Below are 14,712 nucleotides of genomic sequence, written 5' to 3'. Positions count from 1 at the left end.
TGTTAACACGCGGCAGGAAATGTTACAGATTCATGCACAAAGTCAATACTAATAATCGTTACTAACACATCACTGAAATCCATCTCATAATGAGGAAAAAAAATCCATTTAGAGTTAAACCACAGTGCTGTTAAACTCCTGTTGTTGATTAATTTCCTCTAACAGCAGCACTGAGTGTTTTAAGTCTACATCAGCACACGCCGTGTTCCTCTCTGTCCTCCTCCGGGCGTCTCGAGTCTTACCCACAGGGGTTCTGGTTTGACCGCACGGCTCCAGAAAGCTCGTCTGCTGCTCAGCAAATCCTGTGCAGGGGGCGGAGCCTACCAGGGTGATCGGCGGGGGCAACATGGGGCTGTGGACCAGCCCGGCCAGCGTGGGGAAGCGAGCCAGAACCATACGCCTGCGACAGCCATGCGCACGCACGTACACACACACACACACACACACACACACACACATACATGCAATGGAAGAGAGAAAGAAGAGCTGCTAGTATAAGCCACTCTGACAGAGGCCACATTCATCCATCAGCACAGCTCCTACTTCTCTTCTGCCTCTTATATATGCCTCTTCTACATCTTTATTATGTCTCCATACTGTCCTTCTCTCGCCACTCTTCTGTCTTCCCTCTGCCCCTCTCCCGTCTCTTCCCCGCTACTTTCCTTTCTCTCCCCCGCTTCTCTCCCATCTTTCTCCTGCCTCTCCTAGGTCTCTCCCCAGACAGTCACACATATCTAACCTGCCTCTTTCATGTCTACCTGCTTCTCTCACGTTTCCCTGTCTCTTCTACATCTTGTCCACATGTCTCCCCTTCCCCTCTCCCGTCTCTCCCCTACCTTTCTCACATCCTTCCCCTGCCTCTTACCTGCTTGTATACGGTCTCTCTCCTGCTTCTCTCTTGCCTCTCCCCTGCTCTCCTATATCTCTCCTAGATTTTTCTTTTTGCTTCTCTCCAGTTTCTTTCCTACCTCCCTCCTGTCTCTCTCCTGCTTCTCAACTGTCTCTCTTCTGCTTCTTTTCTGTCTTTCCCCTGCTTCTTTCCGGTCTCTCTTCTGCTTCTCAACTGTATCTCCCCTGCTACTTTCCGGTCTCTCTCCTGCGTCTCTCTGGTCTCTCTCCTGCGTCTCTCTGGTCTCTCTTCTGCTTCTCAACTGTATCTCCCCTGCTCCTATCCGGCCTCCCTCCTGCGTCTCTTCGGGCTCTCTCCTGCTTCTCACCAGTCTTTCTCCTGCTTCTCAATTGTGTCTCCCCTGGTACTTTCCGAGCTCTCTCCTGCGTCTCTCCGGTCTCTTTTCTGCTTCTCAACTGCCTCTCTCCTGCTACTCAACTATCTGTCTCCTGCTACTCAACTGTCTGTCTCCTGCTTCTCTCCGGTCTCTTTCCTGCTTTTCAACTGTCTTTCTCCTGCTTTTCTCCGGTCTCTCTCCTGCTTCTTTCCGGTCTCTCTCCTGCTTCTCAACTGTCTCTCTCCTGCTTGTCTCCGCTCTCTCTCCTGCTTATCTTCTGTCTCTCCCCTGCCTCTTTTCCATCATCAAATGTCATTATTTAATATAAAAAAAAGCCAAAATGGTAAATATGTCTGGTTTAAGAGAAATAAAGCAGATAAATTAGAATCATAGACTTGAACGTATGACACTTCTTGAAGCTTATGAGTTCATTTTAATTAAGGTTATGTTACCGACTTTATTCCTGAATGCACAGAATAATTAGGTTTTAAATATTAAAATAGTAATAATTAATATAAATAGTTGTGCTGTTGTGAACGTGAGCGCTGCTTCGGCTTCTTTACTGCAGAGAACGTGCTGATGTCAGGGATTAGATAAACATGCTGTAGAGGTTAAAGAGATTAGTACACACACACACACACACACACACACACACACACACAAGTATGTCCTCTTCTCCCACCAAAAAGACACACACACACACACTCACCTGCTCTCTCATTCTCATCTTCAGGCACCAAAGTGCGAGTCTCATCTGTGCAGCTGTCTGATCTGGAGTAAAGACATCCAGCCACATCAGACAGCTGACCCTCTCACCCATGAGTGTGTGTGTGTGTGTGTGTGTGTGTGTGTGTGTGTGTGTGTGTGTGTGTGTGAGAGAGAAAGATAAAATAATCCCTTTTTTCACTAAAAGAGTTTAACACGATCATAAAGTGATATAATTAATGAGGAAACATTTCTGTCAGTCGGATGTGTGTGTGTGTGTGTGTGTGTGTGTGTGTTCTACTCACTGCAGGATGCTGATGGGAAGGAAAGGGTTAAAGTTGTCCAAGCCGTCAGCCTGTAACGCGGTGAGGAGGGACGACGTCAGGTCGTTGGTGGAGGGCGAGGTCGACTGTCCGAAGACGGCGGTCACATCTGAGGCGTTGCTGTGCAGAGACACGGAGCTGGAAGACTGAGACACGGGCTGAGACGCTCCGTGACCTGCAGAGTGGACATTAACCACGTGGTGTGAAAAATATCACAAATTTTAGCATAAAAAAACAGATATGCTGAAAGATAACTTTTTGTTTTTAATCTGATTTTAGATCATTTTTACATTTGGTTGGTTTTGTTTCACAGAAATGTCTGATCCGTCTGAACTGCAAGTGCGCCCTCTGGTGGTGCAGAGTTTAATAGACGTGTGAGCTACTACATGCATTTTTAATCTGTTAAATGGCAATTAATCAATCAGTCAATAATTCATTAATACGATTAGGATTTTTAAATGTTTTATAGTTCAGTATTAAATTATCTGTAACCCCAAAGCCACGGCGTGATTGATTTACTTTCTGCACTCGAGTCGAGTCAAATCGCACCTGAAGCGCTCTCTCGCTGTGAACGAGATCGCGGCCCCTGAGGGACGGATCGCGCGCGTCACATACCTTTGTTTTCTCCGTCGTCCTGCAATCTGCATAAAGCTCCTTTAAAAATCATAATCTGCGCTCTCTCCAGATCAGCCATGGTGACGTGCTGTTTAATCGGACACGGCCTGACCGCCCACTTCACCATGCTGCGCACCAGGAACTGCAGCACGGATCGCAGCTCGGCGCTCGACTGCTCGGGGCTGCCTGCGCCGCCGCTCATCTCCGCTTTGGGCGCCAGGAGCAGGTCTGTGAACTTGGTGCAGTTCAGGATCACGGCCAGAGACTTCAGCGCCCCAAGGAGGAGGTACGAGACACGGATGGCGCGCAGCTCCAGGGCGAACATGTCCGCTTTGTGTTGCGCCGCGCAGGCCGCGCCTTCCTGCGCTTCTCCGGACGGCTTCGGGTATTTTATGGTTTCCGGGAACACGTCTTTTTCCTCGTCGTTCTCTTCTTCCAGCATGATGACACGCGTGATGTCCTCGTCCAGCTTCCAGCTCCTCGTTCCGCCCTCCGAACCCATCTGCCTGCGAGGATGCGCCTGGGCCCTGGTTCTGGATTTAGGCTCCGCCTCCTCGAGCACGCCCGTCAGCAGGATGAGGTCGAAGATGGTGGAGGCGGTGAAGCTGCTGCAGTGCGACACGCCCAGCTGGGGGACATCGCACGGCTCCAGGGACGAGAGCGGGGTGTCGCTGGGTGACCAAGAATTCAGGAAGCTTTGAGTTAGTGAGAGTACGGCAGAGAGAGGGGATGAGGGGGGGTGGGGGGTATGTGGAGCAGGAAAAATATTGAGAGAGGTGAGAGGAGAAAAGAAAAGGGGGGAAACAAGGAGGGATAAAATGAGTGGAAGAAAATGTATGAGAAAAGATCAAAGAGGAAAAAGAATAAGAAAAAAGGCAGGTGAAAAGATGAAGAGGATAAAAAAGAAGGGAAAAGGGGAAGGAAAAAAGATCAAAGGAAATAAAAAAGCACCATATAATGTATAGGCAAAAGAAAAGGATAGGAAGAAAAGGGGGGAAAAGATGAAAGGAAAGAAAGGAATAAAGAAAAGAGGAGACCAAAGCAAAGTCAGGAAAATAAAAGAAGGAAAATGGATAAAAGTAAACAGAAAGGAAGATGAAAGAGAGAGTAAGAAGAAAAGAAAATTTAAAAATAAATTAGGTGACAGATAAAAGAAAAGAGAAGAGAAAAAGATAAAATAATGTGAGAGAAGAAGGTGATGAAAATGAAAGAGAAAGAAACAAGAAATAACACGAAATAAAAATAAAGAGAAAAAAGAGAACATAGATGATCAATGGTAAAGAAAAAAAAATGAAAGGGAGGAGAGAAGATTGCAAGGAAACAGGGAGCATTGAAAGAAAAAAAAGACCAAAAAAAAGGAAAAAAGAAAGAAAGGAGATTAGAGGAAGGAATAGATTAATGAGACCAAAAGAAAAAATGTGGTAAAAGAGGGAAGATCAAAAGAAAAGAAACAGAAGAAAAAGAAAAAATAAACAGAAATGTAGAAAAGGAAGGAAATGAGGTTGAGAACGGGAAGAAAGACCAAAAGGAAAAGGAAGGGAAGGGTGAAGGGGGGTGAAGGGGGGCATATAGGATGGAAAGAAAATGAGGAGAAAAGAAGATAAAAAGAAGAACAAAGGATAATGATTAGAAATAAAAAAAAGAGAAACAGAAAAAGGAAAGGAATCCAAATTCGGAGGATAAGATCACGTCTCATGGCAGCGAGCGAGACGGAGATGGCGGGACAGAGCGAATGTGGTGTAAGAGGAATAAAACACAGTGTTATGATGTTACAGGAAAACAATCATCATGTTACTCGAGCCTTTGTTCATCACAGCATCGCGTTGTTGTTTAATTTCCTGCAGCAGCGCAACTCTGAGTGTTTATTCCTACCGTGTTTGTGTCGGTGCAGACTCGTACCTGACGGTCAGATCGGTCTCCTCCCACTGCAGCTTCGCCAGGCTGCTGCCCTCCTTTACTACCCCTAACAGGGTGGCCTGACGCCCGCTGGGTTTATGTAGACACGCCCCTCCTGCCCTCAGGCCGCTGTCCACCCCTCCGATCAGGGCCAGGACGGGCCAGACGTCCGAGCACAGCACGCCGAGCTGTCCGTCACACAGCAGGTCCGGACTCCGCACCTTCCACTCCCGCTCCACCTCCTCTCCACCTTCAGCCTGCTCCTTACTGCCACCTTCTGGACCAAAACAACAGAACAACAGAAAGGTTTTATTTTTTTACTGTATGAATATTTAGTTTGGAGTTTTTGTTCCCAAACTGTGTGTGTGTGTGTATGTGTGTGTTCGTGCACCGTGTGCGTGTTGCGTCCCCTCCCTCATGACGACGCTGATGAGCTCCAAGCGTCGGCTCATGTAGTCGTTGATGTGTGGAGTCCAGGCCTCGGCGTGATGTAGGCGCCTCAGGAGCTGAACCGCGGCCTCCAGGAGCACGGCCACACGGGGGCAGCAAAGGGGGTCGCCGGGTAAGAGGTCGCTGGGCACGCCGCGCATCTGCAGGTCACACAGCGCCACCTGCAGACGGAGAAAAATTGGTTTAATATAATGTTTTTTAATGAAAAAAATTTTTTATTCCTCTTATGATACAGCAGTTTTATCTGACTTAAATCTGACCCTCTGATCTATAAAAGTCTCACGTACAAGGTTCTGTAAACAAGCCGTAACTATAGAAACCATGATGTACATGTGAACCAGCTGCTGTTATAGAAAATTCATTAGACATTCATTCTGGCCAATCAAAGTCGAGAATTCACCTCGTTAAGCAACTGTGTTGTAATAAACTACATTAAACAATTTTTGTTTTTCATCACTGACAATAAAGTTTTATTAAAAAAAGAAATTCAGGATGGAAACATTCCAAATATAATTACAGCCTGAGTCAAAAATTTTCAGCACTCTGGCTGTAGAAATTGTTCTATAATTAATGTAAAAAAGAAAAAAGAACATTGTTTTCCATATAATCTCTTTGCTTTTCAATACTGTCAACAAGATTTTGTATTTCCCCAACAATTTTTTTTTTATTTAGCAGCTCTTCGATAAGCGTCTCATCGTAACGAGCACTGTTGATTGTTGAACCTTTTTTCCCTGATAATGTTCCAATACTTCTGGCCCTTGAGAAAACTGTACGCGGTGATGAATTTTCCAGCTGATGGTTGAGTTTTTAACTTTTTCTCATTCTGTGATTGAGGATGTTTCCGTTCCATTTACTCTTGTTTACTCTCAGGCTCGTAGTGATAAATCCGTGTCTCGTGATTCTCTTTAAAAAACTTTCACCTTCTTTAAAGCATCGCTCCAAATGTTGTTTGCAGATTTCCAAACGCTCCTGTTTATGCTCTTCCTCCTGTGTACACCCTCGGACCATGAAAAAAAATCTGAATCATCGCACACTGATCTTTCGTGTAAATCACAAGTGAAGTGTCCATTTTTGCCCGCACCACAGTTACAAATAAACTGATGTGACACGTTCGCACCTGCACAGCTGTGACTAGGGAGACTTGATCAGAAAGCGCTGATAAGACAGACATTTTAATATAGTTTTTTTAATTACCCACGTATAATTTCAAGGACCGTTTGGACAAAAATCATGTACAAAAATGTAATAACATTCGTAATAACATATCGAATCTGTGCAAAAATAAAAAATGAATGAAAGAATATCTTTAATCAGGCTGCAGACCCAGGCTGATTGAAAGTCTGCTGGGAGTGTGTGCGTTCTCACCTTCTCTCCTGGGTTACTGCTGTAGAAGAGCACACAGGGGTAAAGCTCTGTAGCGTCCACGCCCTCAAACGCCAGCTTGGGCTCCTGCGAGTAAGAGAGAACAACATTACGACTGTGTGTAAGAGACTTGACGATTAACACATACCATTGATTAACTCAGTTAGTTAATTGTGACGAGTTAAACCACGACTTTAAGCAGGAATTAAGCAGTAATTAGTGGTAATCTGATTAAAAGCAGTAATCATCACTTGTATTATCTTGCAGGCTTATTATTATTTACATAATTCTTTTTCCGTACGAACATTTGGCAACGTAACTAGTCCCTAACTAGTCCCTAAATAGTCTAAAAACTGGATGATGCTGAATCGCCTGCTTTTTTGTGGTCCATGTAACAAATGTATCCATTGATGTTATTATGCTCACTACATACAGTACGCTACTGTGTTATGGTCTAAAATGCATGTATATTTTTATATTGCTTATTTTATAATAAAAATCGTTTCCTCTAATTTTTCACCACAAACAATATTTATTTAGTGTAATTTGTGATAAATAATTTGTTATTTGTACATTGACAAACCCCTACAAAATAAATGTGCCATAAAACAATCATTTTGGGGGATTTGTATTAATCGTCTCGACGGCTGTCACGTGCCTAGGGTTAATTATAATAGTAATAATATATTTGATGATAAACCTTTGAATGTATGTCCTAATATAATAATTGATAGAGATTATGTAGGGGGGGGCATTCTGTGGCAGGGGGGCATTTTAGCGCATAACACCTGTTTGTGACGGCGGTAAAGTTAGTTTGATATTCGCAACTCCGAATTCAACAGCTGCGTGAATAAACCTGCAAATAAGATACCCACATATATTTCCTCTCTACATTGTCTTTAAGCTCCATCCGCCTTAAATTATACATGTTTAAAATTATAAACACCATTATTCTCTACGGCACAACGAATGATTTAGGGATCATCGCAAAATTGTTGCCACACTGGAAACTAGAAATGCCAGACTAGTACTGCCTGATAAAATATTAATGTTTAACAAAAATACAGAAACATCAGCATACACATTGGAATAAATGAAATGACATATATAATACCGAATGTTTCCTTATATTTTGTTCCTCTGCAATTAACATGCCGACGTTAAACCGTTATTGTTGCACTATGGTCCCACTTTTTCTCTGATTTTATTTTAATTTACTTGTATTATTGATCTATTTCTTTGCATGTGATTGTTTAGTTTCGAGTGTCCGATCTTTATTGTCAATAAAGGAAAGCATGAATTAGAATAGGTACTTTCCTATTATTTTCCACTAATTCCCTCCCGTTCATTGCGCCCCACCTGTCATGTCTGCATTCCCCACTAGTGGGGCGCCACACACTTTGAGAACCACTGTCATAGAGAAAGAAGCATAAGCCCCGCCCTCTTGGTCTCACTTCTAAAGTGAAATTCTGATTGACATTTCGAAACAGGTTCTTTGTTTATTTTTATTTATTTTAAATGTACTGACTCGGTTGTTTTTGGCGAAGGAGATGGTCCGGGCCTCCATGTCCAGGATGCAGGTGATGGTGTCTCCCTGGGTAAAGGAGGGCAATGCGCGCCCCAGCTCCCCCCCGTGGTACAGGCTGCCGCTGTAGGCGCGGTACAGCCACATGTCCGTGGTGCTGCGGTGGTTGTAGTCACGGATGGGCCAGCGCGCCACTCCGATACACGTTCCCTCGTTCCCCCGGTTCTCTTTCGTAATGAAGAACTGCGTGAGAAGGATGAACATCGGTTTCACTTCAGTTTATTGCATACAGTATTCATGATAAATTTCATAAGCAACAATAACTGCACTGAGAGACATCAGAAGAAGAAGAACGTTCGAAAAAAAAGTCCTTGTTTTACTTGTTGCTATAGAAACAGTAACAGCTGCGGTTACAGCTCACACTGAGTGATTAAAGTGTTCTGGACCTTCCAGATGAAGCAGCCGGAGGTGATGGCGGTGGTGGCGAGGCCGTACCCCTTGCCTCCGGAACCGTGAGAGAGGACGTTCCCGCTCTCCAGAGTGCAGCAGAGCAGCTTGTGAGGGTCGAAGGAGAAATCGCCGATGGGGATGCACTCCTCCTCCACGCCGCTCTCCTGAAATACAAACCGAAACATGGATCTCTCGCGCTGTCCAACAATGAAACGCAACCTTCTTTAAACTCCGTACCGTACCTTCTTTAAGCTTTCAGGCACTTTGTCTAGATTTTGTCGATTTTCCAGATTTCTCCTCGAGGCCAGAGGCTCCTCCCACATGTACGCGGATAAAAGGCCGAACAGCTGATCGACAATCTGCGAGAGAAAAAAAAGTACAAAACGGCATTAAAAAAAAGAAATTAAGTGACGTGCCTGAAAGCGTGACTTTGTAGCTTTTCTCACTTGTTTCATCTGCAGGGAATCTGTGCAGGCTGGAAGTAAGGCTTCGAGGATGTGGAACGCCAACAGCTTGGTGCGGAGATTGTGGAAGCGAGGAGTACCTGCAAGGAGTGCGGCACATTATAATTTAAATAAAAATAAAAATTGGTGTAGCAAAAAATATATAAAATCTAAACTAAAAAAAAAAAATTTTTTTTTTTCTGTCCCCTGATACCTGAGGAGCTGTGGCAGGAGATGATGGTCATCAGAGGGTCGATCCATCGGGAGAACGAGGAAACTCTTTGAGTCACCGACGGTGAGAGGACACGTCTGAGGAAGACGAGGAAGTCCGCAAGCTGTGACTCCATGACTTTGTTACTGCACGATGCATCTGATCCTACTGTGGCAACACACACACACACACATATTATACTCCGGCCTTGTTAATGACAATGCTGTGTATCACGTTAAGGTATGGTGTAGGAGTAAACTATGTCTAGGTAGTAGGGGTAGGGTGTAGGGTATTAAGGTTAGGAGAATGTACAGTAGTAGGGGCAGGGTATTAAAATTTGGGAAAGTTAGTAAGGGTAGGGTGTAGGGTATTACAATTAGGGTAAGGTAGTAGGAGTAGGGTGTACTGCATTAAGATTAGGGGTAGGCAGTAGGGGTAGAGTGTAGGGTATTAAGATTAGGAGAATTTAGTAGGGTAGGGTGTAGGGTATTAAGATTAGGGGTAGGCAGTAGGGGTAGGGTGTAGGGTATTAAGATTAGGAGAATTTAGTAGGGTAGGGTGTAGGGTATTAAGATTAGGGGTAGGCAGTAGGGGTAGGCAGTAGTGGTAGGGTGTAGGGTATTAAGATTAGGATAATGTAGGAGGGGTAGTGTGTAGGGTATTAAGATTAGGGGTAGGCAGTAGGGGTAGGGTGTAGGGTATTAAGATTAGGAGAATTTAGTAGAGTAGGGTGTAGGGTATTAGGATTAGGGGTAGGCAGTAGGGGTAGGCAGTAGTGGTAGGGTGTAGGGTATTAAGATTAGGGGAATTTAGTAGGGGTAGGGTGTAGGGTATTAAGATTAGGGGTAGGCAGTAGGGGTAGAGTGTAGGGTATTAAGATTAGGAGAATGTAGTAGGGGTAGGCAGTAGTGGTAGGGTGTAGGGTATTAAGATTAGGATAATGTAGTAGGGGTAGTCAGTATGGGTAGGGTGTAGGGTATTTAGATTAGGAGAATGTAGTAGGGGTAGGGTGTAGGGTATTAAGATTAGGATAATGTAGGAGGGGTAGGGTGTAGGGTATTAAGATTGGGGTAGGCAGTAGGGGTAGGTTGTAGGGTATTAAGATTAGGGGAATTTAGTAGGGGTAGGGTGTAGGGTATTAAGATTAGGGGTAGGCAGTAGGGGTAGGGTGTAGGGTATTAAGATTAGGATAATGTAGGAGGGGTAGGGTGTAGGGTATTAAGATTGGGGGTAGGCAGTAGGGGGAAGGGTGTAGGGTATTAAGATTAGGGGAATTTAGTAGGGGTAGAGTGTAGGGTATTAAGATTAGGGTAATTTAGTAGGGTAGTGTGTAGGGTATTAAGATTAGGGGTAGGCAGTAGGGGTAGGCAGTAGAGGTAGGGTGTAGGGTATTAAGATTAGGAGAATATAGTTGGGGTAGGCAGTAGGGGTAGGGTGTAGGGTATTAAGATTAGGAGAATGTAGTAGAAGTAGGCAGTAGTGGTAGGGTGTAGGGTATTAAGATTAGGATAATGTAGTAGGGGTAGGCAGTATGAGTAGGGTGTAGGGTATTTAGATTAGGAGAATGTAGTAGGGGTAGGGTGTAGGATATTAAGATTAGGAGAATGTAGTAGGGGTAGGCAGTAGGGGTAGGGTGTAGGGTATTAAAAATGGGGGTTGGATGTGTGTAAGGTACAGCTGGGTTGGGGTGTAACCAAGTAAAGATTAGCGATAGTGTTTAAGGGCAGAATATGTGTAGGGTATAGGTTAGGGTTAGGGTGTAGGGGTGTGCACTATGTAGGGTATTATACTACATATTATTATACTTTGGGGTATTAAAGTTAGGATTAGTAATAAAATGAATTTGAAAAGTTTAAGTTGGTTATTATATTATTTTGACTCACTTTCTAACTTGGCTGTCACATGACCCGGGTCGTGTCCTAATTCACATGGTGTGCTGCTCTCCATCGCCTCCTGCTGGTAGTAGGTGTGTAAGAGCCCTTGCAGCTGCTCACACATCACATCCATCAGAGCCTGAGACACGTCTAGCGGCAACGAGTCCTCACATGAGCTGGGGGTTTTTACACACACACACACACACACACACACACACACACACACACACACACACACACACTATGCATTACCATTCTAAATAAAAATTTCTCAAACAGCTGTAAATCAATTTGCTTCAGTTTAATTAAATCTATTTGGAAAGAACATGAAATCAGATCAGTCACTTTGCTTCTCCACGGTCTGTCTGGTGTGTGTGTGTGTGTGTGTGTGTGTGTGTGTGTGTGTCTGTTACCTGGCTGCTATGACGAGACTCTGCAGCAGGCGTGCTGATGCGAGTCTCACAGCGCCGCTCATCAGAGCGTTGGCTGAGACGGAGGAGGCGAGCCAGCGGTGGTTCAGTAACACGCAGGCGTTCTGGGTGAGAGCTGAGAGCAGCTCCAGCACGCCACTTCGGACCAGCAGCACCAGATCCTCCGGCTCATAGCGGAAATTTAGAGCGAACACGGCGGCGAGGAGCAACTGCTGGCAGGAACCTGATCAGAGAGAGAGAGACTCGGTGTACAGTCATGAACAAAAACAATTTATTTTTAATGCTGTTTAAGGAAAATAATCAACAAAACAGATAGTTTTGGTGTGATGTGTCTCGGTTACTAACACAACACCATTTATATTTATTTACAGAAATGTGTCAACCCTTATAATGTTCAATTAAATAAAAAAACATAATATTTTTATCTGTTTACGGTGACTTTTAACGCCTTAAGGATCACCGTAATTTGAACTGGAAATATCTAAATTCAAGATCTTATTATTGTTCAGAGGAAGTATTTCCTCATTTCAGGTCACAGACACATTTTAAAATGTTAAATCAAACGTGCTTGCATTAAGTTTATTGATTATTTAACTGAGAAACAAATGCTAATCTACAGAAAAAAGTAGGTGCTCAAATATATTTTAGACTATTATTTCAGTTAGGTTTAGGTCAGTTTCATATGGCCTATGAGTGGCTTGGTTTTGTTCACGCAGGTCTGGTGTACTGGAGACAGATTTTGTCTCGATAAGATAAGTGTTCTAACGCTAGAGCATTTAGCACCCCCGGTGTCACGTATTAATTGTCCCAAAAACCTCTCCAGAGATCCAATTTATTTCTTTATTTTACATTTTAAATTATCATAACATGAAAAAGACACAATTAAAAGCTCCCTAATGTTAAAAAAAAACCTCTCCCATAGAAACTTGCCACATCCAAATATTATAGTGTAAATGTGGAAAAAAAATAATTTCAACAATGGTGTAATAATAGTGTTACATAGTGTAAAATAAAATTTTTATCTACGTTACTACAAGAATTAATTAAGCATTTGAAAAATGCAATATAATAGAAAAAAATACAGTTATATTGTTATAAATATTACTACTACTACGACAATAATGTGCATTAAATGTGAATTAAAAAATCTAAGGAGTAAAACAATCATGCAAAAGAAGGTTTTTTTTTTATTTCACCTTTAAATCAGCGGGAGGATCGACACCTCAACCAGTCAATAGGAAAGAGAGATTGGGTCTTTGTTTAAGGACATTTTCTCATACATCAAAACCTCAGGAAGGCATAAACAATAAGATAGCTACAAACCAAACTAGATTTTATTTACCCTGGCTAACATTCTGTAAATCATGAACAATTGTGTTAGGAACTCACTCTCTGACTCGTGTCTAAGGCCGCCGTCATCCTCAGTGATCCTTAAGCAGTTTTAATCTTGTGGAACGTATAGTAAATCTATGAAACCCCCCTTTCAGCCCGCATCATTTTTATACACACTACTGCTCAAAAGTTCGTGATTACTTTTTAACTCCGCGGTCGTTCCTGGCTTTTATTTCTTTCTACACTGTAAAACCCAACGGTGGAGGCATTTATCCAAAACACAATAATCTCCTTTGAACAGTTGATATTAAGATGTATCTGTTACTTCTGCTCTGTAAAGTTGTTGTAGAATATAGAAAATAAATAAGTTTTACCCTTCTGTGTTTTCTCCTCAGCTACTTTCTGCCTGAGCACACACACCACCTGCTGGTACAGAGTGTGTGCTGCTGCCTGGAGCTCCCTCTGGGTGCTCATAGAGGCCGACTGAGTGCCAGCCTGGAGACACACACACACACACACACACACAGTTTAACAGACAAGTACTGAACAGTATTAAGAACAGTCGTTTATAGTAGACTCGGGACCGCCTCGCTTTCTTACGTTGTAGTGATGTGTGGTGTCACTGGGCGTGGCCGGAGCACCCGCAACCGGAGCCCCGAGACCGAAGCAGCCTGACAGGAAGTGCAGCTGCACTGACTGCAGGAGGCCTGGGAAACGCGGGGGCGCTGTAGAGCCGTCAGTCTTCTCCTCCATCTCGGCCAGGAAGGAAGAGATCTGACGCAAGGCCTCGACTCGGACCTGCACGGAGAGAGCAAAGTGCGGTTAGTTTTAAATAAAAAACTTTATAGAAATCCAGATGTGGATTGTGAACTATAATGGAAAAAATCCAGAGGTGACTGTGATGAGGAACAACATAAGGAAGAAACTTTTTATAGAAATGTTAAAAATTCATTTAACCTTTTTTTTTCACAGTCGATTTGCACAGAAGCAGGTTTTGCATAAAAAATATTTTTTTTTATATTTTTTATTGAAGAAATGCAATAAACATACAATCCAGGGGTCCTGAGTTAAAATTTAATAAGTTAAGGTGAATAAAGTTTTCTTCAAGCCGAGGTCTGGATTTCATATTTGTCTTAGGATTCAGATCTCATTCATTCATTGTGAGTCTATAAAAATAGACAATTAAAAATTTCCACAGTGTTTTAATAATATTTATTGTCGGTTTTCAGTAACTCTGTTAAACATGTGGACAGTTTGATCTTTGATGGCATCTTTCCTTGTATCTGTCTGAAATTAAAACGATCTGTCCATTCATCTTTCGAAGGTTCAGTTTTCATAGTCTACTTTCGCTTATTTTTTAGAATAATGCAGTGTCGGGTTTCTTCTGCACACTCTGTCCAGACACTTTAAACTACCGCATTGATTGGCTCTGTTGTCAGCATGTAGTCACATCCTCATTAACAAAAAAAGTGCTATATTAATAATTAGATAGTATATTAATTATTATCATTCATCAGGAAAGCGTCAGGGTCCGGACAGAACTGTCATTCGGTCTGGATCAGGACCGCGGTCCGCTATTTAGTGATGCATTATATAATAATAAATTTAATGGCTGAATGATAAAATAATTAATAAGTTAAAACAACATGTATAATAAATCCAAAAGGCATATTTAATCATGTGATTGGTGCTCATTATAACATTTGGGGCAGAAACATGTCTGAAACAGAGCTGGAAATAAGAGATGTAAGCACAGGGTAACAAGTTCTGATGAGGAAACGTAAAAAAACCCCACATTTTTATCAGATTCAAGCTCGTGACAATTAGCATAAATTGTTCTTTGATTGTGTGCAGGGCTGCAGGTCATGC

The 14,712-nt window shown here is 42.9% G+C and overlaps 1 protein-coding gene across 10 annotated transcripts in view; it reads right to left on the bottom strand.

The window, feature by feature from the left end:
* LOC128507289 (probable E3 ubiquitin-protein ligase HERC1) overlaps nt 1-14,712 on the bottom strand; it is a 70,888-nt gene that overhangs the window by 23,709 nt on the left and 32,467 nt on the right. For 5 of the 10 annotated variants that reach the window (XM_053478039.1, XM_053478038.1, XM_053478040.1 and 2 more), the window contains exons 28-42: nt 13,444-13,641; nt 13,218-13,338; nt 11,494-11,734; nt 11,090-11,256; nt 9,210-9,374; nt 8,999-9,096; nt 8,795-8,911; nt 8,549-8,716; nt 8,106-8,345; nt 6,581-6,664; nt 5,157-5,376; nt 4,769-5,042; nt 2,870-3,564; nt 2,237-2,429; nt 243-400 (exon numbers count right to left, since the gene is read on the bottom strand). In XM_053478039.1, the coding sequence (XP_053334014.1) occupies nt 243-400; nt 2,237-2,429; nt 2,870-3,564; nt 4,769-5,042; nt 5,157-5,376; nt 6,581-6,664; nt 8,106-8,345; nt 8,549-8,716; nt 8,795-8,911; nt 8,999-9,096; nt 9,210-9,374; nt 11,090-11,256; nt 11,494-11,734; nt 13,218-13,338; nt 13,444-13,641 (3,139 nt within the window). Of the gene's footprint in view, nt 1-242; nt 401-1,935; nt 1,998-2,236; nt 2,430-2,869; nt 3,565-4,768; nt 5,043-5,156; nt 5,377-6,580; nt 6,665-8,105; nt 8,346-8,548; nt 8,717-8,794; nt 8,912-8,998; nt 9,097-9,209; nt 9,375-11,089; nt 11,257-11,493; nt 11,735-13,217; nt 13,339-13,443; nt 13,642-14,712 lie in introns of all 10 variants that reach the window. The other 5 variants (XM_053478041.1, XM_053478043.1, XM_053478047.1 and 2 more) reach the window with 4 other exon arrangements.

The sequence above is a fragment of the Clarias gariepinus genome, chromosome 19 (assembly GCF_024256425.1).
Source record: "Clarias gariepinus isolate MV-2021 ecotype Netherlands chromosome 19, CGAR_prim_01v2, whole genome shotgun sequence".
In the NCBI taxonomy this organism is placed as follows: Eukaryota; Metazoa; Chordata; class Actinopteri; order Siluriformes; family Clariidae; genus Clarias; species Clarias gariepinus.
The sequence above is the reverse complement of the archived record's forward strand: the minus strand, read 5'-3'. Positions and strand labels throughout refer to the sequence as shown.